At 47.6% G+C, this 25,223-nt stretch overlaps 11 protein-coding genes across 11 annotated transcripts; 3 read left to right on the top strand and 8 right to left on the bottom strand.

Annotated features, from left to right (window-relative positions):
• The first annotated feature begins 3,978 nt into the window (after window positions 1–3,978).
• Window positions 3,979–5,264, top strand: DFJ58DRAFT_515337 (uncharacterized protein). Its single transcript, XM_041380779.1, has 7 exons — window positions 3,979–4,036; window positions 4,095–4,149; window positions 4,212–4,271; window positions 4,321–4,459; window positions 4,517–4,751; window positions 4,809–4,863; window positions 4,919–5,264. The coding sequence occupies exons 4-7, from the start codon at window positions 4,330–4,332 to the stop codon at window positions 5,120–5,122; spliced, it is 624 nt and encodes a 207-aa protein (XP_041240850.1). The 5' UTR covers window positions 3,979–4,036; window positions 4,095–4,149; window positions 4,212–4,271; window positions 4,321–4,329; the 3' UTR covers window positions 5,123–5,264.
• Window positions 5,265–5,537: 273 nt separating this feature from the next.
• Window positions 5,538–9,376, bottom strand: DFJ58DRAFT_747563 (CHAT domain-containing protein). The gene is made up of 5 exons (XM_041387530.1): window positions 9,302–9,376; window positions 9,092–9,242; window positions 8,897–9,036; window positions 8,752–8,849; window positions 5,538–8,695 (listed from the first exon to the last, which is right to left on the bottom strand). Exons 1-5 carry the CDS (start codon window positions 9,339–9,341, stop codon window positions 5,750–5,752), a joined length of 3,375 nt encoding a protein of 1,124 aa, XP_041240849.1. The 5' UTR covers window positions 9,342–9,376; the 3' UTR covers window positions 5,538–5,749.
• An 822-nt stretch (window positions 9,377–10,198) lies between these two features.
• DFJ58DRAFT_801933 (uncharacterized protein) lies at window positions 10,199–10,633 on the bottom strand. Its single transcript, XM_041390906.1, has 3 exons — window positions 10,590–10,633; window positions 10,478–10,532; window positions 10,199–10,417 (listed from the first exon to the last, which is right to left on the bottom strand). Exons 1-3 carry the CDS (start codon window positions 10,616–10,618, stop codon window positions 10,214–10,216), a joined length of 288 nt encoding a protein of 95 aa, XP_041240848.1. The 5' UTR covers window positions 10,619–10,633; the 3' UTR covers window positions 10,199–10,213.
• Window positions 10,634–10,651: 18 nt separating this feature from the next.
• On the bottom strand, window positions 10,652–12,181 carry DFJ58DRAFT_515308 (uncharacterized protein). Its single transcript, XM_041380778.1, has 12 exons — window positions 12,114–12,181; window positions 11,885–12,057; window positions 11,787–11,819; window positions 11,715–11,734; window positions 11,647–11,661; window positions 11,552–11,590; window positions 11,455–11,483; window positions 11,383–11,396; window positions 11,295–11,330; window positions 11,065–11,124; window positions 10,880–11,015; window positions 10,652–10,821 (listed from the first exon to the last, which is right to left on the bottom strand). The coding sequence occupies exons 2-12, from the start codon at window positions 11,955–11,957 to the stop codon at window positions 10,782–10,784; spliced, it is 495 nt and encodes a 164-aa protein (XP_041240847.1). The 5' UTR covers window positions 11,958–12,057; window positions 12,114–12,181; the 3' UTR covers window positions 10,652–10,781.
• A 658-nt stretch (window positions 12,182–12,839) lies between these two features.
• On the top strand, window positions 12,840–14,164 carry DFJ58DRAFT_664613 (uncharacterized protein; the record flags this gene model as incomplete). Its single annotated transcript, XM_041382443.1, has 4 exons — window positions 12,840–13,106; window positions 13,191–13,371; window positions 13,427–13,586; window positions 13,639–14,164. 4 exons carry the CDS (start codon window positions 12,840–12,842, stop codon window positions 14,162–14,164), a joined length of 1,134 nt encoding a protein of 377 aa, XP_041240846.1.
• DFJ58DRAFT_515251 (uncharacterized protein) lies at window positions 14,135–14,603 on the top strand. Its single transcript, XM_041380777.1, has 3 exons — window positions 14,135–14,165; window positions 14,211–14,413; window positions 14,464–14,603. The coding sequence occupies exons 2-3, from the start codon at window positions 14,215–14,217 to the stop codon at window positions 14,502–14,504; spliced, it is 240 nt and encodes a 79-aa protein (XP_041240845.1). The 5' UTR covers window positions 14,135–14,165; window positions 14,211–14,214; the 3' UTR covers window positions 14,505–14,603.
• A 2-nt stretch (window positions 14,604–14,605) lies between these two features.
• Window positions 14,606–14,902, bottom strand: DFJ58DRAFT_631646 (uncharacterized protein; the record flags this gene model as incomplete). The annotated part of the gene is made up of 1 exon (XM_041381212.1): window positions 14,606–14,902. A coding segment is annotated over one exon (297 nt), but the record flags the coding sequence as incomplete, so codon positions are not given.
• A 622-nt stretch (window positions 14,903–15,524) lies between these two features.
• On the bottom strand, window positions 15,525–17,420 carry DFJ58DRAFT_843913 (uncharacterized protein; the record flags this gene model as incomplete). Its single annotated transcript, XM_041393018.1, has 5 exons — window positions 15,525–16,424; window positions 16,488–16,613; window positions 16,666–17,122; window positions 17,202–17,324; window positions 17,392–17,420. 5 exons carry the CDS (start codon window positions 17,418–17,420, stop codon window positions 15,525–15,527), a joined length of 1,635 nt encoding a protein of 544 aa, XP_041240843.1.
• Window positions 17,421–18,354: 934 nt separating this feature from the next.
• On the bottom strand, window positions 18,355–20,823 carry DFJ58DRAFT_915694 (uncharacterized protein; the record flags this gene model as incomplete). Its single annotated transcript, XM_041395447.1, has 8 exons — window positions 20,538–20,823; window positions 20,256–20,515; window positions 19,934–20,054; window positions 19,578–19,884; window positions 19,242–19,338; window positions 18,991–19,139; window positions 18,730–18,886; window positions 18,355–18,533 (listed from the first exon to the last, which is right to left on the bottom strand). The coding sequence occupies exons 1-8, from the start codon at window positions 20,588–20,590 to the stop codon at window positions 18,355–18,357; spliced, it is 1,323 nt and encodes a 440-aa protein (XP_041240842.1). The 5' UTR covers window positions 20,591–20,823.
• Window positions 20,824–21,214: 391 nt separating this feature from the next.
• DFJ58DRAFT_894332 (uncharacterized protein) lies at window positions 21,215–22,576 on the bottom strand (the record flags this gene model as incomplete). Its single annotated transcript, XM_041394825.1, has 7 exons — window positions 21,215–21,746; window positions 21,806–21,835; window positions 21,935–22,169; window positions 22,209–22,227; window positions 22,393–22,452; window positions 22,516–22,517; window positions 22,569–22,576. 7 exons carry the CDS (start codon window positions 22,574–22,576, stop codon window positions 21,543–21,545), a joined length of 558 nt encoding a protein of 185 aa, XP_041240841.1. The 3' UTR covers window positions 21,215–21,542.
• A 2,067-nt stretch (window positions 22,577–24,643) lies between these two features.
• DFJ58DRAFT_731079 (uncharacterized protein) lies at window positions 24,644–25,218 on the bottom strand (the record flags this gene model as incomplete). The annotated part of the gene is made up of 5 exons (XM_041385988.1): window positions 24,644–24,687; window positions 24,747–24,769; window positions 24,837–24,889; window positions 24,945–25,028; window positions 25,075–25,218. The coding sequence occupies 5 exons, from the start codon at window positions 25,216–25,218 to the stop codon at window positions 24,644–24,646; spliced, it is 348 nt and encodes a 115-aa protein (XP_041240840.1).
• Window positions 25,219–25,223: the final 5 nt, after the last annotated feature.

Raw genomic sequence — 25,223 nt, 5'->3', positions numbered from 1 at the left:
TACGACTTGGATCCTGTCGGAACCGTTGTGAAGTTGCAGAAGTTCTGCAAAGTTGCACGCGATGCGAGGCATCGTGCGTGGAGTGACACATGCTGTCGACCAGTATAATAACGTTGAGCTACAAGAATCAGTCAACTCCATGTTCGTCTGGTATCACTGCTCAGCGCTCACCATCATCAGAGTCTGGTGCGCTCGCAAACAGCATCTGGAACACGCGAGGATGAACTATTCAGGAGTTCCTCGCTCCTAAAATTGTTCTCTTCTACCAAGCCGATTGGACCCTATATCTTGACGACCGCTCACGCAACCACAAGCAGTCTGTCGCTATCACGTAGGAGTTGGAACGTTCAACTGGCATAAACGTGCGGACGCTCGTCGCCTTCCGCCCGGGGATGAGAGATGCTCGAGAGAATTCTCAATGGGCATCAACGTGTGTCACTATGTTGCAGGAAGCCATTGCGTATCCGCTGTTTGGGATCTTCGGCGTCCACCTTCCTATAATTTACGGAGAAAAAAGACAGAATGCGCTCGGACGACTCTTGCAGGAGATCATTGCTCATTCGGGCGACATCACAGCCCTGGATTGGGTGGGACAATCATCCAACTTCAATAGTTGTCTCCCAGCCGAGATTTCTTCATACAAGACTCCGTCGTATACCCTGCCATCTCTATCTGAACACGACATGTAGATATCGGTCTCCACGCTGCGAAACAATGTTGTGGCTGTGGAGTCGGCTTCGAAACTGTATACCCTTGAGAACCTCGGCGTTCCCCGTTTTGTCAATGCCAGACTGCAACTGCCTTGCATCACATTTCCTCTCACAGCGGAGGCCTGGTCAAGACGGGGCCAGATGTTTCACTTTGGACATCAAGGCAAACGGGCTACAAGACCTGCTGGTCACAACGGAAACCAGGTTTGTGCAATTCTCGCCTGCAAGGCGTACTCAACAGACATTTTTGCTCGTCCGTCCGTGGAATCGGCATGATCTCGGGCTGATTAACTTTGCAGACGAGACGCAGAGCGTGGAAGATTCGCGTGAGCTTGGGTCTCCGTCAGATGATACGCTCGACAGCTATCCTGGATACAACGAGCCGACTACACGAGAGTTGAGGTTGATCGTTCGCCTTGGACAACCTTTTGGCGCAGTTTTGCTAGTGCAGCAGTGGGGTGGGGTGTATAAGAGAATCGCTTCGGATAACAATACCATTGCACAAGTCAGGGACATAGCTTTTGTTGATGACATGAGATATTCTAGCTGCGAAGAACGGGACATTTTCATTCTATACCTGCACATGAACAGTATCCCTAGGATCTTGTACATATTGTAACGGTCTCGATATCGTATTATACATTGTCTTGTATACAAACAAACTAGTCCTTGGGAAGAGGAGAAAGCTCTGGTGCAAGCGCTTTCTAGACGCTCGTGCACCCCTTCAGTTTGTTGAGGAGTAAGAACTAAGGAAAGAGGGAAAGGGTCCCGTCTTAGATGCAGTATGTACTAGTGCAACAGAAGAAGGAAAACAGGTCGAATGCAATGCTGGTGAGAAATATTAAATGGCTGGCATAGTGGCCGCCACTACTTCCATGCAGAGTCCAGACTGGCATCGGGGTCAGAGTCTCGGAGACCCTTGCTACACTTTGATAGACATTCAATTGTCGTAGTATCATTTAGCAAAATGTGTATTTCATAGTGCAAACCATACAAACTGCAGCCTGCACACAGAAAAGCTGAACCATGTTAGATATGAATCTGATCATTTGAACTGATGCCATGACCGATCGGCGATGGTCGTGGTATGGAAGTTGAACGCACTCCAATTGAGATTATCTAAGTCTTCGATGCTTCATTAGCTTGATTTCGTCGTCCTTGCATGTCTTTTACGATCGCTTTTATCTGCTTCATCTGACGAGATGTCGTAGGTCGGGTTTTCCTACAAATTTGTTCTTTCTTTTCTGTTTGACGTTACAGTCTTTCTTTCTTTGCGTCTTTTTTGTTCGTAGTTCGTAGGTTGCTTCTTACTTATGGTTACTTATTTTTCTCAATCTTCTCTTGCTATCGCCTTTCTGAAAACTGACCTAGTTTCGGTACTTCAAGTTTGTTCGCGAGTTCTGTTTTGTTTATTCTGTTCGCCTTCACACTTTGACCCTCCCATCTCTTGAAGTTCCACCTATCTTATCCGCGCTCATCCCGATCTCTTTCGTTTTCCAAACTTCAAAGGTATGTCTCGCTTGTCCCTCACCTTGTATGTACTGATGATATATATTTCATTCTTTATTTCTTGGGACGCCTACTACACTCGCTCGCTCGTTCATTCGTCATATACGTGATAATGCACATTTACGCACTCCTTTGTTCTCCGCTTTAAGCGGCCGCCCTCGCTCGTGGCAGTCCACACTCCCTATTTTCGGTTTCTTGGTCTCATCAATATCGATCTGTGTCTCCTTGGGATGGGTTTTTTCAGGGATAGAGAAAAATCTCCCTCTTCCAACCGGCTAGTCGCTCCTCAAGCTCGTCGACGAACTCAATCTTCTCTTCACCAAAGTATCCATCCCACCCCGTCATCACTTCTTATGTACCACGAAACTGGACTCATCACACATTCATTAACTCCGCATTCAAGCTTGCAAGCGTGTACTGTCACCGCCCCTCCGTCGTCGCTTTCGTTCCTACTGCCTCCGTTCCTGTCCACATCATCTGATCGTTCTTTCTTTGTACAGTTACACCATCCTCTTGTACAACCGCGCCTTTCGCCCCAACTTCCCAATTTCTCTATCCTACGACTGCCCTCATTCGAATCGCTACACACGTCGATCGTGTTTTATGACAGGAAATTTGATACGACGCATGTATGTACTTTTGGTCGCATTTGTACTGATCAACGTGCGCATGAATTAGAAGAAAGGTTGTAAATTCTGTTCGTGTCGTGGTTGACAATGTCTGCCACGAGGTTACCAGTCAACTTGGACGCCGTTTTAGTGTCATTGATGGGCCGAGGCCGAACCCCTCACTCGACTGTAGCAAGAATACCAAATACTAAAAGATTACTTTGAAGATCGCATTGCCCCCTGGAAGGTTGCCGAAATTACGAACAGTTCTCCAATCTTTTGCGGTGTTCACACACTCCGCGCGAGTCGCTGCTTTGCGATCTCACCGATAACTTTTACCTTGATCCCATCGTTATCCCTGGATGCACATTGTCTTTCTACTGGAATTCAGGCTGAAACACTTACTTCGATCAATCAGATATCATCCCTCAAATCTCACTTCGGCGATGTAAGCACTGGATGGTGGTACATATATCAAGCACGAATGCGATCGTTATACAGCTACCAAGTTCCCTGCTCACTGACTCACATCCTCTATATTATGACTCTAGTCTCGAATGATCCTAGTTGGTGGCCATTCATCAATGCGAGTATTATTGGCAGCTATTTTGTAGGTTCGTGGAGAGTTAGCCACATGACGACGTTGATGACTCGATTAACCTTGGCTGCGGTTTTATTGTTATTTATAGTTGCTGCGTCTTTCGTGGTACTGTATGATTGGGGTGAGCAAGACTAAGTATGAAATGACCACTGATATCCTTATGGTATTCTCAGCGCTTACGTTCGCACAAGAAGTACGTCGATCCATTACTGGGGCAGCCAACTCGCTTAGAATTGTGTTATAGGTTGAACTGATCTGGGTGAGCGGACTTCCACATCAAAAGAGCGATGTGAAAGTACAACTTGTTCACGGCAGAAACAACGCTGGTCCTTGATGACCTTTTTCTATCTCAGTGTATGTAGCTTGCCTGTCAATATTTATGCTCAGCAAGTCTAAGTTTTGCTGACTTCAAAATATCCTAGGTGCGCTTTGCTGGAATAGGATTATGCTGTGTACGTTTGGAGGTTTAAGCCATTGATTTTGTACTCATTGCTCATCTCTCACAATCAGGATGTACATCCCGGGTATGTATCCTCGCATAGACTCTGTTTCTTTCTCACGACGCGCGGCATACAGTCAATGTTCCAACTATTTCGATGACAGATGCAGTGAGCATTCCACGCTGATGCTGTCCATTCCCGTCCAAATAACTGAACTGCCATACAGGGGTGAGTGGGATTCTCGAGCAACTCGTTGATTCAACATAACGACTCCTACAGTTGTGAGTTTGTTTCGAGCCTGTGATCTTCCGAAGCTCATAACTAATTTTGCCGGATTTATCAGGCCTTATCATGTACGACGCACTTGATTGGATGGGTGACGTTATAAATATAATACTGGGCAGTGAGCTACATATACACCTCCGTGATATTGACCTGACTGAAACATCAAGCAAGTCATCATGATCGCTCGGTTGCATGCCATGTATCAGCGATCCAGAAGGGTGCTGATATTTCTCGTTATCATCTTTGTGACCATCAGAATTGCCAACGCAGGGATGGTCGCAATAAAGATGAAGCGGATTTCATGGGGTAAGCTTTAATGATGTATAAAATTTCCAGTGTGTCAGTCTCATTGAAAAATACCAGAGGAATTCGTTCTCTCCGGCACCTATCAGTGCATGACTAGCAGCGCGGGAGATCCCGCATTTCTAGCTTCTTCTATGACCTGGATACTTGGCACTGTCTGGGAGGTCCTTGCACTCTGTCTCGCAGTCTGGATTGCTGTAAAACACTTCCGTGAATTACGACAACACTCAACGAGTGGTATTATTGGGGACTGTTTCACGGTGTTAATGCAAACTCACGTTGGTTACTTTGCAAGGTAAGTTCATGATGTGAATGTGTTTCCCTTGTTCTGCTGAAGTTTTGCACGTGCTAGTTATTTTGTCATCTCTTGCTTCCAGATCGGTTTGTTCTCTCCAACGCTCTCAGCGGTATGTCGATCTGCCCCCGACCTCTACATGTGACCATGATCCATCATTTCTATAGGACATGTTTTCCCTAGACACTCAGATTTATCTTGGTCTCGTTCAGATATTCCAGCTCGTGCAGATGCTTGTGCTGGGACCACGTCTGATCCTCGGTGTTCGAGAATATCACGCTGAGCTCGTGGCCAACTCTGATACAATATCCGCTATGACTTCGACTGCTTTTCAGGAGCACGTCCATGTGTCGACTAGCAGTAGTGTGTAGCGCAGGAGATGCTCGATATGAGATTTGCAATGGGCGGGTAGTGTGCGGGGAGCGGGAGAATCCGTTTTTATTTATTCCAGGTTTTGTCGTGGTACTAAGAACGGAGCGTTTGATCCCGCGGAACCAATTCGCGTGTTTTTATTTATTCCAGGTTTTGTCGTGATACTTATATAAATTGCGAAGTCGATATAAATCATACAATTGCAAGAGCTTTTAGCGAACTAATATGACTCTGAGCAGATCATGGCAATATGGGCGTCTGACTAAGCCTCATTGAGCCTTTGCAATGAGAAGATCGAGTGCCATGAACGGTACCGTGCTCGTACATTCGTTGCCCCAGGACCCACTGCATGATTCCCCAACGATCGTAGTCGTCTAACACACCGATCAGTTTGCCCTTTTGCCTGTACCACATGAAGTTTCCAGGGCTGATATAGATATCTCAATGATAGACACCTTCCTCAATGATTACTTACACTGATTGAGTGTTGTCAGGTGAGGTAGAGAAAACTAAGAAGACGAGAGAGATGAGGTAATTCCTACAACTTAAAGTACTGGTAGACGAAAAATATAGCAATATAAACAAACCCGTGGAACCGTACCAGACAAAAGCAATACGACATGGAACTACACACCAATATGAATGAAAACCATCCTCTGCTCAAGCGGCACTTTCGTCTTCACGGCGTTTGTAGCACGGTTGAGTGCCCAGGCCGCTTTCGTATAGTCCATGACACCACCGTCCTTCGAATCACTGAACATATTCTCGTAGAAGGCTTTTACCACATGCTTCACGACAGCATCATCAACGACCCACAGAGTGCCGATGACGCTCTTGAACCCAGAAAATTGGAGACCAGCGGCGAGGTGGATGACCTCGTCGGGTGTCTCCTCATCGCCGACGGCGGTATGACATGCTGATAAGAATGCAAACTCAGCGTGAGGAGTGTCGTTCTCCATGATGTCAAGCAGCGTGAGAGGTTCATCTCTCATGGCGAAACGTGAATTGTAAGGCTGCTCGCGGTCCTGCTTTCCATGACAAGCGAGGTGTACCCAGGTGTTACGTTGCAAAGCGTCGAGCGCACCTGCTCGCGTGGCGTCATCGCCGGAGAGAGTGATGGGGTTAGCCGTCGCGGGGACAAGTTCGCGGACGAGCTCAAGCTCGCTGTCGATAGTCAAGAGCGCCTCGCCTTGCCCCGCGCCCGGTGAACTTTGTCCGACTGTCACAAAGGACGGAGTCACACGTGTCTTCATCATCTGTCTAGATCTGATCAGAGCTGAAAGTGTTGGCGTGTAAGAACAGATGTAGACATCCTCCAGGCATAGTTCCCGCCCACGGCTGTCGGCCTTTGTTCGAAAGGGGTGAGCTGCGTGGAGAGGAATGGAAGTGAAGGCTGCAGTTGGACACAGCCAGATTCGAGAGCGGCACGTTAATCTGAGATCTCGTTGGAGGACAATGACGATGGGTAGCATGATCTCGTCCCATACTGTCCGCAAGAGGGCCTGCAATTCCTTCCTCGTCTCTTCTGGACGCATGCGAGATGCTTGCCGTATCTCCCTGGCAAAGTCCTTCTTGAGCGTCTCCAGATGTGTGAGAGTGATGCGCGGGAAGGAAACGTGGCGGGGCTCTCCTGATGTCGGGACAATGATGGCACTGCACGAGTATTGGCTCCCAATGAGGATGATGACTGGGCCATGACGCGCTGCCGCTTGCAAGTCTTCGTATGAAGGTGGGAGCAGGAACCGCGAGAAACCTTGAAGATTACGGATTTCAGATACCGTAGCTTCCCATTGCGTCGTAATCCTCCTGTACTCTATTGCTGCCTGATCAGCGGTAGCTCCGTCCGTGCTGACCGTGGAACCTTGAGCATCAGCCAGATACTTGCTGAGCTCCGAGAACGTATGAGCTATGTTGGAATTCGTGGACTCGAGATCTTCCAGCGGAGTCCTGAGTCGGGATGCCAGTGACCACTGCTGACCACGACCCTGTTCGACGAGTTCAACTGCATATCGCAAATTGTCACGACGTACGGCACATGAGGCTGCATCTACTGGCAGTGATTGTGCACCGCGAAAAGCGGTTGTAGCCTCACGCCGTGAGATAATCGTCGATCGTGTCATTACGTGGTTGTCGAAAAGCTGCAAGCACATTTGGTATGCTTCGAGGGCAGAGTCATGTCGATAAACTTCTGCTTGGCGAGCCCATTCTACAGCTTCTTTGATACGTTCCGGAAATCCTTGAGTGGGATGTCGTGATGCCAGTCTGAAGTTCTCTACAGCGAGTGACAGATCAGCAGACTTGCACTGCACTCTGTAACGAGACAAGTAGGCTTCCTGCAACAGCATGTAGCTGAAATATCTGTCTGGATGCAGTGAAGTCAAAGCCTCCAATGATTCTTGGCACAGTTGAATGGCCTCCTCGATATCTTCATTCTTCTGGGTGTGCGTGAAACGAGAACGGAGCGCTGAGCTCAAATTGTGGAGATTTATGTGGCGCTCTGGATCGTCAAGCCGCGTAAAGAGAAGCGAATCCCGGTACAGGTCAATGACCTCATTGAGATCCTCGCTGGCATCCGATTTGGTTTGAAGCGCAAGGGCAAGGTTGTTAAGCGTGTAATCATGATATGGATTCCCAGGCGGGCACAATATCAATGCCTCGCGATGGAGGCCGATGGCTCTAACGATGTCGTTAACCTCATTACATTGGTTGAAACGGGTGCGGAGGGCAAGTCCTAGGTTGTCCAATGAAAATTCACGACATTTGTTCCCAACGCGCAGTGCCTCTTCGTACAAAGAGATGGCCTCGTTGAGGTCATGAGAGTTGCATTGGTAATCGAAGCGTATTTTGAGTGACAAGGCCAAGTTATTCAGGTAGGTCTCGTATTCAGGATGTCCCTCGGGGCATAGAGAAACGGCTTCGCGACGATGTTGAATGCACTCGTCTAGATCATCAATGCTACCACATTGTTTGAAGCGACCTTCTACTGCCTGTGCAAGCTCATGGAGGGCTTTGTGACGGTATTCGCTGCCCAGAGGACAGAGCTCGAGCACGACTCGTCGAAGGTGAATGCATTCATCGGATGTGTCGGTTGAAAGATTATTACATGCGCGGATCACAAAATCGACGCCACTTGCCCCTGTCACGATGCTACGAAGGTAGGTGCCCTCCGGACAGAGGGGCAATAGCTTGCAGGCCAGTTGCGCGGATTCGTGGATGTAGACGGCGGTGAAGTTCTCCTTGCTGTAGCGCCAGATCAACGCTTGAATGAGGTGACAGATAGATGATGGGTGATCGGGATGACCCTGCGGACGCAATGCAAGGGCTTGGCGGAAGAGAGAAGTGATAGAGTCGATGTCTTCAAGATTGTTTTGAATGTAGCATTGGAGGCGAGCCCACGCGAGGTTGGTAAGAGCCGCTGCCTGGTCAGGATGGCCGACCTGACATTGATCCAGGGCCAACTGAAAATGCTGTACAGCATAGTTCAGGTGAGAGACTGTGTTGCTTGCCACGTATGTGGCAAATTGTTCATGGCCCGCATCCGTGTATCGAGCAATATCACATTCAACGATGGACTACAACAGGTGTTCCGTCAACAACATTCAACAAAGCAGAGGCTGATGTCGCTCACGTCAAAGAGTGCGCTGTTCTGATTCTCGCAAGGATGTATGACGGCGGCCTTCAGAGTAAGGGAAGGGTGATAGTCACCAACGGGTGGGAAGGAGATGTCTACAAGATGCGAGTATATACGCCTGAGTGAGAAGGAGGTTACTCACCGAAAGACTGATCTCCGCGATCGAGTAGCTCATCCCACAACGTTTCTAGTTTTGCAACGACTTCCCCATTGCCTAGCATTCGACCGAGCTCATAGGATACTCTGAGCTCCATCGATAATTTGGGTATCTCGCATAATGACCTACAAACGGATGATCAGTCCTTGAATCGCATCTGAAAGTTATTATAGACTTTACAAAATCACGATGTCGCCCAACACTTCAGATTCGTCGGATGATAATACTCGGACGGGTGATTTCCAGCGCCTCCTCGAATCAACATTAATGGAGACGTAAAAACCTGCAGGTATGCGCTCGGAAGGGAGTGGAAGATCGTTTACCCTGATGACTGTAGATAGGGCACGAGGATAAGACACAAAACGAATACGAAGGTGATGTGAGACTTACGTTCAAGTCTGATATATCGGCCTTCCCAGCTACTAAGCATGATGATGGAGTGACGAGAAAAGAGGATGAGTTGAGCGGGGGATATGGGGACTGTGAATGAAGTTCAGGTGAGAGGAGGGAGAGGATGAGGCCCAGGGTTCAGACGATGCATGCACGTGTATTTCCATGTGGTTAAGGGCAGTTCGGCACAATAGACACTAGTTTGATTAAACCAAGTGCTAGATGCATCATGAAGTCTCAGAGCGTTCTGTGAACCTTAACTGCTACACTTATCGTGTATTTAGCACAATGTTATGGAAAGCCAGACCACCGTGCTCAACTTTTGCTACTTCCCAATACCCTGACTTTCTGACTCCGACGACGCGTTCCCATCAATACGCGCACGTGACTATGACTTATTTGCATCTTGAATTCTGGAAATCGATTCCAGTCAAGTCTGTAACGAGTACTACTAAAGTTGATCCATCTATACGAGTCTAGTACTCTGAAATAAGATCGACATCAGCGTCCCAGGTAGTTCATGTTTTCCGTAGTGAGAACTTGAAGGACTCCGCTATCTACCTCGAACGTTCTCGGTGCGCAATCAATCACAATGCTTCGAATTCTTTCTTCAAAGAATCTTGATTTCGGGGTTTATGTTCTCAGTGTGGAATGCTTTCTGGATTTAAGGTCTTGGCACTTCCAGAAATTACACTTAGTCAAAGCTTTTGAGTTTACGATTCTAGGCTTGCCTATGACTGCATTGTCCCTGGAAGCCCCAAGTCACATCAGCGGGCCCGACTTTCATCAAGATATGACTCTCGTACATAAATAAGTACCACGACAAAACCTGGAATAAATAAATAAAAATTCTCCCGCTCCCTGCACACCACCCCCCCCATCGCGAATCAATCATATCGAGCGTCTCCTGCGCTACACACTACTGCTAGTTGACACATGGATGCGCTCCTGAAAGGCAATTGAAGTCATAGCGGTTGCCGTATCAGAGTGGGCCACGAGCTCAGCGTGATATTCTCGAACACCGAGGATCAGTCGTGGTCCTAGCACAAACAATCCCACAAGCTCGAATATCTCAGCGAAACCTTCATAAATCTGAGCGTCCAGGGTATACGAGTCCTATAGAGGTGATGAATCATGGTCGCATGCAAGTAGAAAGTCAATGACAGCTCGACATACAACTAATAGCGTTGAAGACATGAAACCGATCTGGAAGCAAGACATAGCCAAAAAACTAGCACGTGCAAAACTTCAGGGGAACAAGAGGATCGCATTCACATTATGAGCTCACCTCACAAAGTAACTCACATGAGTTTTCATTAGCACCCTGAAACAGTCACCGATAATACCTCTCGTTGAGTGTTGTCGCAGTTCACGGAACTGCTTTACAGCAATCCAGACCGCGAGACACAGTGCAGCGACCTCCCATACAGTAGAAAGTATCCAAGTCATGGAATTAAGAAATACGGAATCTCCCCCGTAGTCAAATATGCACTGATAGGTGCCGGAGAGAACGTATTCCTCTGGTATTTTGCAATAAGCCTGATGCACTTAAACACTTCATACATAATTAAAGCTTACCCGCTGACATCTGCATCGTCCTGTATTGCGACCATCACTACGTTGGCGATTCTGATGGCCAGAAAGCTGACGACGAGAAAAATCAGCACCTTTCTGGATCGCTGATACATGGCATGTAACCGAGCGATCATGATGACTTGCATGGTCTTTCAGTCAAGTCAATGTCACGGAAGTGCATAGCTCACCGCCCAGTATTACATTTACAACGTTACTCGTCCAACTAAGTGCGTTGTTTATGACAAGGCCTGACAAATGCAGCAACATTGGTTATCAGCTTCGGAAGATCACAGGGCCTAAACAGACTCACAACTGTAGGAGTCATTATGTTAAATCAACGAGTTGTTCGAAAATCTCACTCACCCCTGCATGGTAGTTCAATGTTTCGACAGGAACGGAAGGTATCAGTGTGGAATACTCACTGTATCTGTCATGGAAATAGTTGGAACACTACCTATATGCCGCCCGTCACAAGAAAGAAACAGAGTCTATGCGAGGAGACATACTCAAAATGTTCATCCTGATTGTGAGAGATGGATGATGAGAGCAACATCAGTGACTTGAACTTCCAAACATACACAACCCATCCTATTCCAACATAGCGCACCTAGGATATTCTGAAGTCAGCAAAACTTGGACTTGCTAAACATCAATACCAAAACACAAGGTACATACAATGAGATAGAGAAAGGTCATCAGGGACCAGCGTTGCCTCTGCCGTGAACAAGTTGTATTTTCACCTTGTTCATTCGATGTGGGAGTCCACTCACCCAGATCAGTTCAACCTATAACACAATTCTAAGCAAGTTGGCTCCTCCAGTAATCGGGATTGACGTACCTCTTGTCCAAACGTAAGCGCTGAGAATACCATAAGGATATCAGTGGTTCTTTTATCCTTTATCTTGCTCACCCCAATCGTATATTAGTCCAACAGAGGCGGCAACTGCGAAATTGGAGTCAAGGTGAATCAAATTATCACCGTCATCATGCGGTTGACTCTCCACGAACCTGTAAAATAGCTGTAAATAACAACCGTATTGATGAATGGCCACCAACTGGGATCGTTCGAGACTAGGGTCATACTATTAGAGCATAAAGCGAGTGAGCGGGGGGATTTGGTGGCCGTATAATGATCGCATTTCGTGCTTGATATACCACAATCCAGCGCTTACATTACCAAACTGAGATTTGAAGGATGTCATCTGATTGACAGAAGTACAAAGTGTTTCAGCCTAACTTCCAGTAGAAAATCAATGTGGCATCCGGGGATACCGCATCAAAGAACCGTCCAAAGTTTAGGTTGATTGTGAGACCTTCATGTCGTAATATGACTTTATATTGCTTTTAGCGATGAAAATCTCCGAGTCATCCGCAGCTCAACATGACACTCAACGACATGCGCAGGGTTAGCACTGCGCCTCTATGCGTTTCGGTACCGGTGACCTAAAAGAGAAATAGAAGAGTACGGAGTGTATCAAAGGTAGTTATGGACATGCCAGTGAGTGGGCGGGCCCGAACAGGTCTAAAAACGAGTACACTGGTTCAGTGTGCAAGCATAGCGCATCGGACGAAGCTCTTAGCTGGTTGGTTGGTTGATAGCAAAGATAGTTGATGTTGGATCAAGAAGTTGTTTGATGCAGTGCGGGCTTAACCCGGGTTATAACCGGAACCGTTTAACGGCCGGTTTAAGGTATATACCGGAAAATTGGAAATGACCGTCCGTCCCGTCCCACCCCCAAATTTGGCTATCCAGTACGCCTCGGAAATTTCCGAAATTTCGGAATATACTTTCGGGAGGGAACCTGAAAGTTCGAAAGTTCTGTCCCACCCGTCCCACCGTCCGGCCCGTCCCGTCTGTCCCATCCGTTCTGTCCCATCTGTCCCATCTGTCCCATCTGTCCCATCTGTCCCATCTGTCCCATCTGTCCCATTTGTCCACATTGTCTGCATTGTCCGGCAAACAATGATCACATTGAAATGTGCCGCTGATCGTCTTTCAGGTATCTCTGGCCTAACATTAGAAGTCACATTTGTGTTTGCCTCATTGGCAACAGGCCTCAAGGACGATATCATTCTCAAGCAGCCGGCTACATACAACATACGTGAGCCACCCTTGTTTCTTCCTCCTAGCATTGTCGCTTTTCTGAGCATTGCCTGCAAATTGTCACCAGCATCTGTGAAGGTGTGCTGGAGGGTCCTGAAGAGTAGTATCTGGGCCGGCAATTTTACCGTTTATGAGAAGATGAAAGACTTATTCGAGATGCACGGGCACCCTCATGGCCTTAGTGAGTGTTTTTCAATGTATATCCACGAGGCTGAACGAATCACTTTGATAGCACAACGCACATTCTATCCACCGTTCAAGATGTGTCCCAATTCTACCTGTGATCGCACACGAAAAGGCTTGCTGCTCAGCAAGGCCGAACAGCGCAAAGCAGTCTACTTTGGCCACTCCGGTACAGTCCCTGCCTACAGTGTTCAACTGTATTGTGAATGTGAGTGCTATATCTATCTGATGACACGATAATGCAGCTGCTAAATCCTCCTCAGCCTGCAAGACAACTTATCACACGAACTATAAGGTCGTTGGTGACCGACACATTTACTATGATTACATCACTGCACTGCCAGACATCGTGCAGATTGCGGATCACTACTTCGTTGACTATCAAATAGCGAGGTTATGGAAGGCCATGATGCACGCTTCCTGGTATGTAGTATCTTCAGTATTCTGAATCTGCCCCTGCTGACCATACACTCAGCACATCAGCAACCAACTGCGCATACATATATAACATTGCACTTGCAAATGCAGAGTCCACACAGTTCCCGGGCACAAAATGGTTCGCCAAGGATGTAACAATGGACCATGTTTGGAACGCCTTCATCATTTGCACACTCCTTGAAGATTGCCGTGAACACCATTGTGTCCTCAATGTCGGTCAGACCATCAACCAGAACGAGCGCTTTGTTGAGGCAATGTCAGACAGGAACCGACGCATGCGGATCTATAACCAACCACTTGCTCGTTGGCACTTTTGTGTTAAGTGTACCCGGATTTACAATCATGGTGATACTGGTATATATACATCCTGTGGTGTTGTTCTGCGCTCACGTTTTTACAGCCAACAAACTGGTTTCTGTCGTTGTGGTGGATGGCGTTGTTGTGAGCCTGACCCACAGCCCTGTGAGAACCAGGAGTCAGCGACCAAATGCAAAATGACATGCACAACTCACCAGGCACCCAAATTGACACCATGCAAATTCAAGATGATGGGGGATTCTTAAGGTGGGTGAATACCAACCCTTGATGGCCTATACTCACTATGATTAGCTTGATGCGCGAATACTTCGCCTCACTTGGTGACTCTGCGCATCCAGAGTCTGCAGATCCTCGAACAAGGGCGATAACACGCTTCCAAGAGCTACTTCTCATCTCGTTCTGGGAGTTCGCTGTGATTTCCGACGAGACCATTCTCTCCGAACGTAGAAAGCACAGAAACGAAATTGTCAACAGCATTGAGTCCTTCTCTAAGCGCTTGGCAATCAGAAACTTGAAGACACTCAAAAGATTTACCAAAGAGCAGGCTGGGTTCATATACGATGCTTTGTACAAGGCCATATGTGAAGTTCCACCACCACCAGCTGTTGCTCCACCGCCATCGCTCTTGGCCACGAATGATGGGCACCAAGAACGAGCGGAGACTAGGATTGGTATACCGACTTTTGGGGAAAGCGCTCGACGATTCCCCAGACCAGGACGAGGCGTGAGGAGACCTGGACGACAGTTGTCGGGAATGGGGAGCGCACAAACCCAAGGAGAACATGCAAGACTTCAAGAGCGGCGAGCGACTGCACAGGTGCAAGGGCAGAGAATGTGGATTTGTATGTTGCAGGAACATATGGATGTAAGAAATATGCGAGAGTGGTAGAGAAATGGTTCGATTTGTATGTTGCAGGAACATATGGATGGTAAATGACATAGGCCCATCCTGCTGCAGATAATCCATTGAACGCAATTAAATAGAATCACACAGCGAGAGAGGGTCCTGTAAATCATATCCATGAGGTCAATTTGTAAGTTTCAAGTGTATTGTTGTGTGACTTACCTCGTGAGCGGGCACTTGGTAGTTTATGGCCGTTACTTGGCATCTTGGATCCTGGTCGTTGCACTTGGAAGGCTCACTGATAGGCAATACACCTACGGTCCCTGTAAGTAGCAAGTACTGTAAGTAGCAAGTACTGTAAGTAGCAAGTAGTACATGAGACAATTGACATACCTTAATCAAGAGTAGCAGACAAGTTTTGTTCAACGAACCTGGTGGTCTGCAGATGCGGACGCGCTGGAGCTAGACAACAACAACAACGACAACAACAAATTGATGAGAAAGAGGAAGGTACTGAGTCTAGTGGGCGTCCATGTGAGTCATACAGGAGATGCGGGAGACATGCAATTTAATTGACATGAGATGAGCTCAGACAAAGAGGTACGAGATGAAATAAGACAGAGGTGCGAGACAAATTATGTGAGACGAACTATGCGAGATGAACTAAGACAAACAAATGCGAGACAAGACGTACAGAGACAACATAACATGAGATGGACCTCTAGAGACACAAGACGAAGACAATGAGATGCTCAAGGAACTCAGGACTGGGTCTCTGCCATGAACTTCGACCATAGACCATCTTCTGTTCGCCCAGCCTTGATGAACTTATCCGTAACATTGGCGGGTGCATCCGCCCAACGCTTCTTGTGAGTGTGATATGTTGTGCTAGCGTAAGGGACCCCAAACATCTTCCGGAACACCGCACCAACACCTTGGCGACGCTTGCTGATTGTCTCGCAGAGTCTGAAGCCCTTGGCAATATCACATGCGTAGAAATCACCTGGCCAGACCTTGACATCATTGTCCACGTCAATCGGATCAGAGAGCGTGCCTCCAGATATGGCTGCATGAGCCGTCGATGAACCTACTGAAGGGCGTGCAGTGGCCCGTTCGAGTGGTTTACGACGAGTACGAGGTGGGGGTGGGCTAGAGTCCACACTGGTCGTGGGACTACATGGACTGCGACGGCGGACATTTCGTTTGAAAGGTTTGGGGGGCGGAGACAGTGTCCCAAAAGATGGAATTGAATATGCTGAATATGATAAGGAGGGCTGTCTGGAATGAGGTTCAGCAGGAGGAGGACTAGGCGAAGTTTCCAATGGAGGTTTGACTTTACCCTTGCCCTTTGATAGCAACAGGGCCTCGACCTCCAACTCAGATGGCGAGTTGCCCATCTTGACATTGTCCTGAGCGTAATGCGGCTGAGAATGCGAATGCGAATGAGCATGAAAGACGACTTTGTTGGGTGCAGGCAAAACGTTATGGTGCTGACGCAGCTCCTCACGGACTGCAGCACGGTCGGCAGCCAAGTGAGAGCGGAGGTTAGGTGGGGAGTCGCTGATGCTTCGGATACAGCTATCGAGATCCACACACTGAGTTACGTTTGGGTTCTTGAGGAGGACAGGCTGGCCTTCGACGACAGTGATAAGATAGCCTGGCTGTACACCTCGCCATTCTCGACGTCAATGGTTCCATACATGAATGATGGAGGTGGCACCTACCCCTTCGTCAACACCAGCAGCGGCCAGTCCCATCAGGGATATAACTTGGTGGTTTAGTGATAAGTGGGGCCAAGTAAATGACGATGTGCCCGACTGGAACTCGAACACGTTGGGCTGACCACCATCCTGTGAGCGTGATGATCAGTGTCTACTGCGTAGCAGAGAAGGAGCGACAAACCTTTACCCAGGAATACACAACTGTATGGTACCATGCACGATTCTGCGCCTCAATCTTGTCAGCATGGCGCTGACGTTGTTCTTCCTCACGTTTGGATGTTTCTGCTAGTTGCGTTGTGAAGACTTCAGGCATTTGCATATGATACTGAGGGCCACTGTCTGGGGAGGCGCGATTGCGTGCGGGCGCAGTTCGAGCCCTCATCGGCTTCTTTGCTTGCAGGTTATCAGGCAGATGCTCGATGTGAGTCTCGATAATGGGCGCCACAACACCTGATACATCATGCAGATGAGGAGATGGTGAACGCGACAGGCGTTCAATGGGTGCAGGGTCGTCATCATCTGGCAACCCAGCCACAGCATCTTGATCATCTGGATGCTCAGGATCATCTTCGAGCTCCAACCCTTCAGCGCCGTTTGGATCGCCAACGTGGTCGAAAAGGTGGCAGCCACCCAGGCACCTGCAGTGTTTGCGGCAAGTTGACCAGGTACAGTTCTTATTGACACGGGTGCTGCTACAGCCCACAACCATGCACACACGGCAGCTTCGGTACTGGTAGGCGGGCACTTCTGGTTTGCTGACGAGTATGAGTATGAGCGACGGCTGCCGGAGAGGACCTTGGCGATCCGAAGTGCACAAAGTTGCACTTCGTACCATCCTGACTAACATCAAAGCACTATGCGTCCCATCAACACATTGAAATTGAAGGAGATGGAGGAAAGAACTTACAATCGCTTGCCAACGGCCGCGGTTTCCATGTTCATTAGATTTGCACACCGTCCATGGACATGGTCTATCGCATGTTGTGCATGAAACTTCATAACTAGGACGTGGGCCTGTGGGCGGCTGAACTGCAGAGCGTGGCATCACAAGCGTCTGGCCAGAGTAACATTGTCGGGAGAGCGACAAGAGAGAGACAAAGATGCAGAGCGATGAGAGAGAAGTGAAAGGTGGCGGGTTGATATTGATAAACAGGGCCCTTTATATTCCTGAGGGCAGGGGCATACTGTGGGCGGGGGCATACTGCCAGAATGCCTTAGGACAGCATGAAAGACGGCTCCAGGCTGCCTGTAAGTTGAGCGGCACCCAAAGGAATTCATATAAACTAGCAGTGAGTAAGGAGTGCCGCCTGCACAAGATTGAACTCACCATGCCTCTAGGCCTGTTGTCAGCACAGGGTAGAGCAGAAAGTCCGTTATCATAAACGACGCCAAGTGACAACGAGCAACGAGCAAGGCGTGATGCACAACTGGCAAAGCGACGCCCAAAGCGTGTGGAATTTCCGATGGAGAATATATTCCAAGATTTCGGAGAATGTCCGAGGCGTCCCCGATTGCCAAATTTGGGGTGGGACGGGACGGACAGTACTTTCCAAATTTCCGGTATATACACTTTTGGCGTGCTTTGCCAGTTGCGCATCACGCCCTGCTCGTTGCTCGTCGTCACTTAGCGTGTGTATTCTAATGGACTTTCTGCTTTACCCCATGCTGGAAATAGGCCCTGAGGCAAGGTTAGTTCAATCTTGTGCCTTCTCCAGGGCAGTACTCCCTTGCTCACTGCTAGTTTATATGGATTCCTTTAGGTGCTGCTCAACTTACAGGCACCCTGGAGCCGTCTTTCGTGCTGTCCTCAGGCATTCTGGCAGTATGCCCCCGCCCATTTATTCCCCACCCTCAGGAATAAAAAAGGGCGCTATCTCCCTGCATCAACATCAACCTGCCGTCTTTCGTATCTCTCCCACTGTCGGTTTTCTCCTCTGCCCTGCTGTTGTTCCCACTCCGTCTTTTTATCTTGCCGCTCCGTCTCTATATTCAGTCGTGGTACGGTCATTGTGATGCCACGCTCTGCACCCCAGCTGGAACCCACGGGCCCTCATCCTCAATATGAGGTATCATGCACGACGTGCAACAAAGTGTGTCCATGGACAGTGTGCAAGTCAAATGATCATGGCAACCGTGGTTGTTGGCAAGCTATTGTATGTTCTCCTTCGTCTTCCTTCCTTCTGGTATTGTTGACTACGTGCAGTGTTTTAATGCCCACGAGGATGGCACATGCAATTTCGTGCACTTTGGGTCACTGTGAATTTGTGTAGCAAATCATCCATATCTGATACTGATTCTTCATCGTTTGTCCGCTCGCCTGCTCCTGTCCGTCGATCGCTGGTGAATATGGCGAACGCAAGTCCGGGGATTGTAGGCAGCTGTATCGAGCGCCTCAAAACATTCTACAAGAAGTTCCCAATCTATGTCTAATTCAGAAGTTCGGAATTCCAGGAGGTTGATAATCGAAAGCATTTTCCAGAAAGAACAACTTCTTCTCGCCACATACAATGGCGTCTAAAGTCGCCCACTCATCAAAGGGGTGCGATCCGCGTGGTAGAATGACTCCCTGCCTGTAATGCAAGAAAACCCAGGAAATAAAAGACTCCAGATCATGGCGATACAGGTGTTTAGACTCCGCCTCGTTGAGCCTTTGCACTGAGAACATCCAGTGCCATGAACGGTACCATGCCCATACACTCATTGCCCTGATGACCCACTATATTGCCGACGACGATAGACTGTAGTCGTTTAGCACACCAATCAGTTTGCCGTTTTTACTATACCACATCAAGTTTCCAGGGGTGATATCTTGATGATAGACACCTTCCTTCCACAGATCAAGGTGACCTGCATGCTATGTCAACGAAGAGCCACATAAATTCAATAAAACATATACACGGGATACACTGATGCCAGACGTCGAAAAGCTCTTTGCCATGAAGCTTCGTGATGGGCTGGAGCTTTCGGAATGCGAGAATGTAGAGTACATGACTGCCCGTGGTGGGTCCTGGGACACCGAACGCTTCTCGGATAGCAGACATGGGGTTCGTAAATGTGTGGTGCCAGAGGAAACTCGGGAATATAGTCTTTTACTGTATCGTGCAGCTTAGTGATCTCCTTGACTTTTTTCAGGATCTCCGGCTCGCTAGTGCGATTCGCATCCCCCAACAAGATCTTGGCCACCACCCAATCCTGGACGACACCCGAAGAATATGTCTCCAGCAGAGGCCTGTCCATTGCAGACCGGCACAATTTCCATGGGGCACTTTGCAGGAGCTCAGGCTGTTTAGTCTCTGCAGCGCAAGAAGTGTGATGCAGGAGGGCTTCCAGCATGGCATCTGCCCTACATTGCTTAACCTGCTCGATGTCCCGCTGAATCCACGGGTGAACCTCTTTAGCCCTTGATGGAATGTTAGGTACTACTCAATAAAAACAGGAAATGTGCACACTGGACACAGACCACGCCGATGTTCTCATTGACGACGTGAGCCCCACGGCTCTTTAGGGTAGATTCTATTGTGCTGGAATGATGAGCTGGTGCATTGGCCCATGGTGGAGTAGACAAAGTGCCTGTGTCGCTGGCAGGGGGGGGCGTTCAATTATCACGCTGACTAAGTGTTGAGCAGAACTGGTGAGGTGGAGAAAACTAAGACTCGGAAGACAAGAAAGACGACTGCTTCCTGCTTGCCTTATATCTGGTCGACCAATGTGGCACAAATGTGGACCATCGATCAATCTGATGTGGAACTGACGTGGCGGTTGGGGACCTACAGTTCGACTCCGACGACGTGTTCCCGCCAACACGTGCACGCGCACGGGACCCTGACAAGTCCTGGACCCTTGGTGACCTTAACTCTGACAAAAGATGCGAGATTGCGCTGAGGAAGCCTTGAATGTCCAGTCCAGGAATCCCAGCCGCATCATGATGTGGCTGACAAAGTGCAGTGTTCCTTGTAGCTGAAATCGAGTGGACGCATCTCAACAGCCCGGCATCCAGCACGAGCATGGACCATGGTGTCGTGATTAATGTCCTAGAACGAGCTTTCAACTTACAATTCCACAATGAGTATAACGCAGCGCTTCCCTCCTTCTCTAGTACGCGACATTGCTAGACATAAGTAAATATAGATCTCTGCTGAAGGGAGAAAATATATCGTGAAGGTTGCAGATGAGGAGATACTTAGGTGGGAACTAGTGCTGGAGGAGGCTCTCGTATGGAGTCTACAGCAGGAAAATAGGAGGACTGATACAAAGACACCACAACTTTGGGACAACTGATGACTAGCTTTGGACTGCCTTGATTTCGCTGGAAACAGCCTTTCCCAGTTACTTAATGACCAAATTTGTGGGCAATTCTGATTTCTAAGGAAGCACAGCCGAGTCCGGGGGTTGAAATATGTCAGAGTATCCAGCTCCGCAAGAATTCATACTTATTGTAGTGATTTGTTCGCCCAAAGTTTAAACGGAAGTCTAGAGTAGACAGAGATAGGATATACTGATTGGCAGAAAATAGGAACTGGGGTGGTGATGCATACGAGTCTGTTTCATGATGGAGGACCTCAATATATTGGGTGCAAGCTAGTTGCCAACTTGCAAGACAGGCAGCAAACAGAAGGACTCTTGGCCTCCCTTAATGGCTCAGCAAATACCTATCTGAGTTTGAAACCATACTATCATAGGCTCTGACCTGACCAATAAGGCCCAATACTACGCTATTGGCAATAGCACCATGATGGCCCATCCAACTTGACAAGCCAATCGATGTTTCCAACAAGGCCGCCGAGTCGGGCCCGAATGACAAGACAAGTTATGCATTTTATTCCAGGCTGTGCATACCACACACTCACCGTTAAGGACCCAGAGCCGGCATAGCACTGTCGCGAAACGCACGGATTCTATCACTCCCTCTCTGGATTTAACACTTCCAGAACTTTCAACATATGTCTCTCGTACATAAATGAGTACCACGACAAAACCTGGAATAAACAAAAACAAATTCTCCCTGGTCCCTGCACACTACCCCCCATTGCGAATCAATCATATCGAACATCTCCTGCGCTATACACTACTGCTAGTTAACACTTGGACGTGCTCCTGAAAAGCAATTGAAGTCATAGTGGTCGCCGTATCAGATTTGGCCACAAGTTCAGCGTGATATTCTCGAACACCGAGGATTAGGCGTGGTCCCAGCACAAACAATCCCACAAGCTCGAATATCTCAGCGAAACCTTCATAAATCTGAGCGTCCAGGGTATACAAGTCCTATAGAGGTGATGAATCATGGTCACATGCAAGTATAAGTCGATGACAGCTCGACATACCACTAACAGCGTTGAAGACATGAAACCGATCTGGAGGCAAGACATAGCCAAAAAACTAGCACGTGCAAAACTTCAGCGGAACAAGGGGATCGCATTCACATTATGAGCTCACCTCACAAAGTAACTCACATGAGGTTTCATTAGCACCCTGAAACAGTCACCGATAACACCTCTCGTTGAGTGTTGTTGCAGTTCACGGAACTGCTTTACAGCAATCCAGACCGCGAGACACAGTGCAGCGACCTCCCATACAGTAGAAAGTATCCAAGTCATGGAATTAAGAAATACGGAATCTCCCCCGTAGTCAAATATGCACTGGTAGGTGCCGGAGGAGAACATATTCCTCTGGTATTTTGCAATAAGCCTGATGCACTTAAACATTTCATACATAATCAAAGCTTACCCCCTGACATCTGCATCATCTGTAATGCGACCATCACTATGTTGGTGATTCTGATGGCCAGAAAGCTGACGACAAGAAAAATCAGCACCTTTCTGGATCGCTGATACATGGCATGTAACCGAGCAATCATGATCACTTGCATGGTCTTTCAGTCAAGTCAATGTCACGGAGGTGCATAGCTCACCGCCCAGCATTGCATTTACAACGTTACTCGTCCAACTAAGTGCGTTGTTTATGACAAGGCCTGACAAATGCAGCAACATTGGTTATCAGCTTCGGAAGATCACAGGGTCCTAAACAGACTCACAACTGTAGGAGTCGTTATGTTGAATAAACGAGTGGTTCAAAAATCTCACTCACCCCTGCATAGTAGTTCAGTGTTTCGACAGGAACGGAAGGTATCAGTGTGGAATACTCACTGTATCTGTCATGGAAATAGTTGGAACACTACCTATATGCCGCCCGTCACAAGAAAGAAACAGAGTCTATGCGAGGAGACATACTCAAAATGTTCATCCTGATTATGAGAGATGGATGATGAGAGCAACATCAGTGACTTGAACTTCCAAACATACACAACCCATCCTATTCCAACATAGCGCACCTAGGATATTCTGAAGTCAGCAAAACTTGGACTTGCTAAACATCAATACCAAAACACAAGGTACATACAATGAGATAGAGAAAGGTCATCAGGGACCAGCAGTTGCCTCTGCCGCTGAACAAGTTGTATTTTCACCTTGTTCATTTCGATGTGGGAGTCCGCTCACCAGATCAGTTCAACCTATAACACAATTCTAAGCAAGTTGGCTCCTCCAGTAATCGGGATTGACGTACCTCTTGTCCAAACATAAGCGCTGAGAATACCATAAGGATATCAGTGGTTCTTCCATCCTTTATCTTGCTCACCCCAATCGTATATTAGTCCAACAGAGGCGGCAACTACGAAATTGGAGTGAAGCTGAATCAAATTATCACCGTCATCATGCGGTTGACTCCCCACGAACGTGTAAAATAGCTGTAAATAACAACCGTATTGATGAATGACCACCAACTGGGATCATTTGAGACTAGGGTCATATTATAAGAGGATGGAATGAGTGAGCGGGAGGATTTGGTGGATGTATAACGATCGCATTCGTGCTTGATATACCACAATCCAGCGCTTACATTACCAAACTGAGATTTGAACCTTTTAACGGATGATATCTGATTGATCTCAGTACAAAGTGTTTCAGCCTAACTTCAAGTAGAAAATCAATGTGGCATCGGGGGATATCACATCAAGGAACCGTCCAAAGTTTAGGTTGCTTGTGAGACCTTCATGTCGCATGTCATACAACTTTATTTTGCTTGTAGCGACGAAAATGTCATCCGGAGCTCAATATGACACTCAGCGACATGCACAGGGTTAGCACTGCGCCTCTATGCGTTTTGGTACTAGTGACCTAAAAGAGAAATAAAAGAGTACGGAGTCTATCAAGGGTAGTTGTAGACATGAGCGGGTGGGCCCTGAACAGGTCTAAAAATGAGTACACTGGTTCAGTGTGCAAGCATAGTGTATCGGACGAAGCTCTTAGCTGGTTGGTTGATAGCAAAGATAGTTGATGTTGGATCGAGAAGTTGTTTGATGCAGTGCGGCCTTAGCCCGGGTTATAACTGGAACCAGTCTAAAGGACAGTTTATGACGTATTGTATTTGACCGTTTTGGGACAGCCAATTGAGTGACTGTCATCCGTCTATCCCATGAGCAACTGACGCAGGTAGCAGAACACAAAAAAACAATACGCACTGTCACGACTAAAGAAAATCACTGTGAAGGTGAACGATTGCTGAACTTAACCCATGCTATAGTGTTGGACACATATGATAGTAGTAATGATCCGAGCAGCAAGTACTAATACTGACTAACGGGAATAGCCGGAATGCCGGATGTTTGTCAGCGACTGCGCAGATCAAGGACAAACAGGTTACTGTACATTACCGAGACTTAGTATATATCAGTAAACTACAAATTTTCCCACAGACGTCTAAAAATTGTTTTCTCTGCACAGACAACCACAGACCCCACAGTTTGCACAAATATCACAGTTAGCTGTGGCCTCAAAGTATACATTTACTCCAACTGCTCACAGTTCTACAGGACCTGCAGGCTTTTGCAGCAAACTCGCATCTTAGCACTATTACTACTGAGTACTTACTATAGCACAAGTGTATAATTGTATTTATTGACTTTGTCAATTCACAACTCAAGTGGCGCTGAGTGACTAAATTTGCTAAGGGCGAAAGAAAGGCATATGACATTTTGAAGTTCAATGAGTCTACTACAGAATTTATGATTCAACATATCATAAACATAATACACTATCATGCATGTAAGGACACCATAATACAAGAACCGACTATCATAATGTGAAAGTGTAAGGAACAGAAGATTAATCAAGCCGGAGAGTGAGGTGATGACAGCTCCTCGAAGATTCTAATTTGTGGACAACTTTCATCAGGACTCCATATGGCACCATCATATCATGAACTTACCACTGGCAGCGTGTAGATGATTCCTGTGTCTTGCAGGTAAAGGAGAAATATGAGACTAGCTTGTACTTCTTAAAGACAACTCTCATGTACCCCAAGCCCATGTCGGTATCGTCTAACTTCTTCTCCTGTGGTGTCAACTTGAACTGTGAGCAAGCAGGCCTGGATTTCATTTTCGCGCAGTATGCACTCTGCCAGCACCTTTTGCGCGACAAGAACCTCGCGCTTGGCTCTTACAAGATCCATTACAAGATTGGCTTCAGAGTCCATTGGATCCAGTGTCGACTGTTCAAATGTAAGGTGCCTTCAAAAATGAACGTTATTGACTTACTGTGGAACTGACAGCATCAAGAACTTCGTACAAGTCACACATCCCCGTTTTTGCATCATCTTTCCAATGACGCGGATCAAGGTTGTCCACTTTGCCTGACGCGCTTGCTGATAATTTTCGTAGAGTAGTGGTAGTGATGGTCATTGTTT

Source organism: Suillus subalutaceus, assembly GCF_016647625.1.
Source record: "Suillus subalutaceus strain FC151 chromosome Unknown DFJ58scaffold_99, whole genome shotgun sequence".
Classification (NCBI taxonomy): domain Eukaryota; kingdom Fungi; phylum Basidiomycota; class Agaricomycetes; order Boletales; family Suillaceae; genus Suillus; species Suillus subalutaceus.
This window is presented reverse-complemented; position numbering and strand designations above follow the sequence as displayed.

Excerpts from the sequence above, each read along its gene's own strand:
- DFJ58DRAFT_801933 (XM_041390906.1), bottom strand. The coding sequence starts at position 10,618 with ATGAAAACTCATGTGAGTTACTTTGTGAG. Across the intron at positions 10,533-10,589 it reads CATGTGAGTTACTTTGTGAG|TTTTTTGGCTATGTCTTGCT; the intron begins GTGAGCTCATAA and ends TGCACGTGCTAG. Across the intron at positions 10,418-10,477 it reads TGTCTTCAACGCTATTAGTT|GACTCGTATACCCTGGACGC; the intron begins GTATGTCGAGCT and ends TCACCTCTATAG.
- DFJ58DRAFT_515251 (XM_041380777.1), top strand. The coding sequence starts at position 14,215 with ATGCGCGAATACTTCGCCTCACTTGGTGACTCTGCGCATCCAGAGTCT. Across the intron at positions 14,414-14,463 it reads CATTGAGTCCTTCTCTAAGC|GCTGGGTTCATATACGATGC; the intron begins GCTTGGCAATCA and ends ACCAAAGAGCAG.
- DFJ58DRAFT_515308 (XM_041380778.1), bottom strand. The coding sequence starts at position 11,957 with ATGACCCTAGTCTCGAACGATCCCAGTTGGTGGCCATTCATCAATACG. Across the intron at positions 11,735-11,786 it reads TGGACTAATATACGATTGGG|CGCTTACGTTTGGACAAGAG; the intron begins GTGAGCAAGATA and ends TGGTATTCTCAG. Across the intron at positions 10,822-10,879 it reads GACGATGCAGATGTCAGCGG|AGGAATACGTTCTCTCCGGC; the intron begins GTAAGCTTTAAT and ends GCAAAATACCAG.
- DFJ58DRAFT_515337 (XM_041380779.1), top strand. The coding sequence starts at position 4,330 with ATGATCGCTCGGTTGCATGCCATGTATCAGCGATCCAGAAGGGTGCTG. Across the intron at positions 4,460-4,516 it reads GATGAAGCGGATTTCATGGG|AGGAATTCGTTCTCTCCGGC; the intron begins GTAAGCTTTAAT and ends GAAAAATACCAG. Across the intron at positions 4,752-4,808 it reads CACGTTGGTTACTTTGCAAG|TTATTTTGTCATCTCTTGCT; the intron begins GTAAGTTCATGA and ends TGCACGTGCTAG.
- DFJ58DRAFT_747563 (XM_041387530.1), bottom strand. The coding sequence starts at position 9,341 with ATGCTTAGTAGCTGGGAAGGCCGATATATCAGACTTGAAC. Across the intron at positions 9,037-9,091 it reads TTGGGCGACATCGTGATTTT|GTCATTATGCGAGATACCCA; the intron begins GTAAAGTCTATA and ends ATCCGTTTGTAG. Across the intron at positions 8,696-8,751 it reads AGAACAGCGCACTCTTTGAC|TCCATCGTTGAATGTGATAT; the intron begins GTGAGCGACATC and ends CACCTGTTGTAG.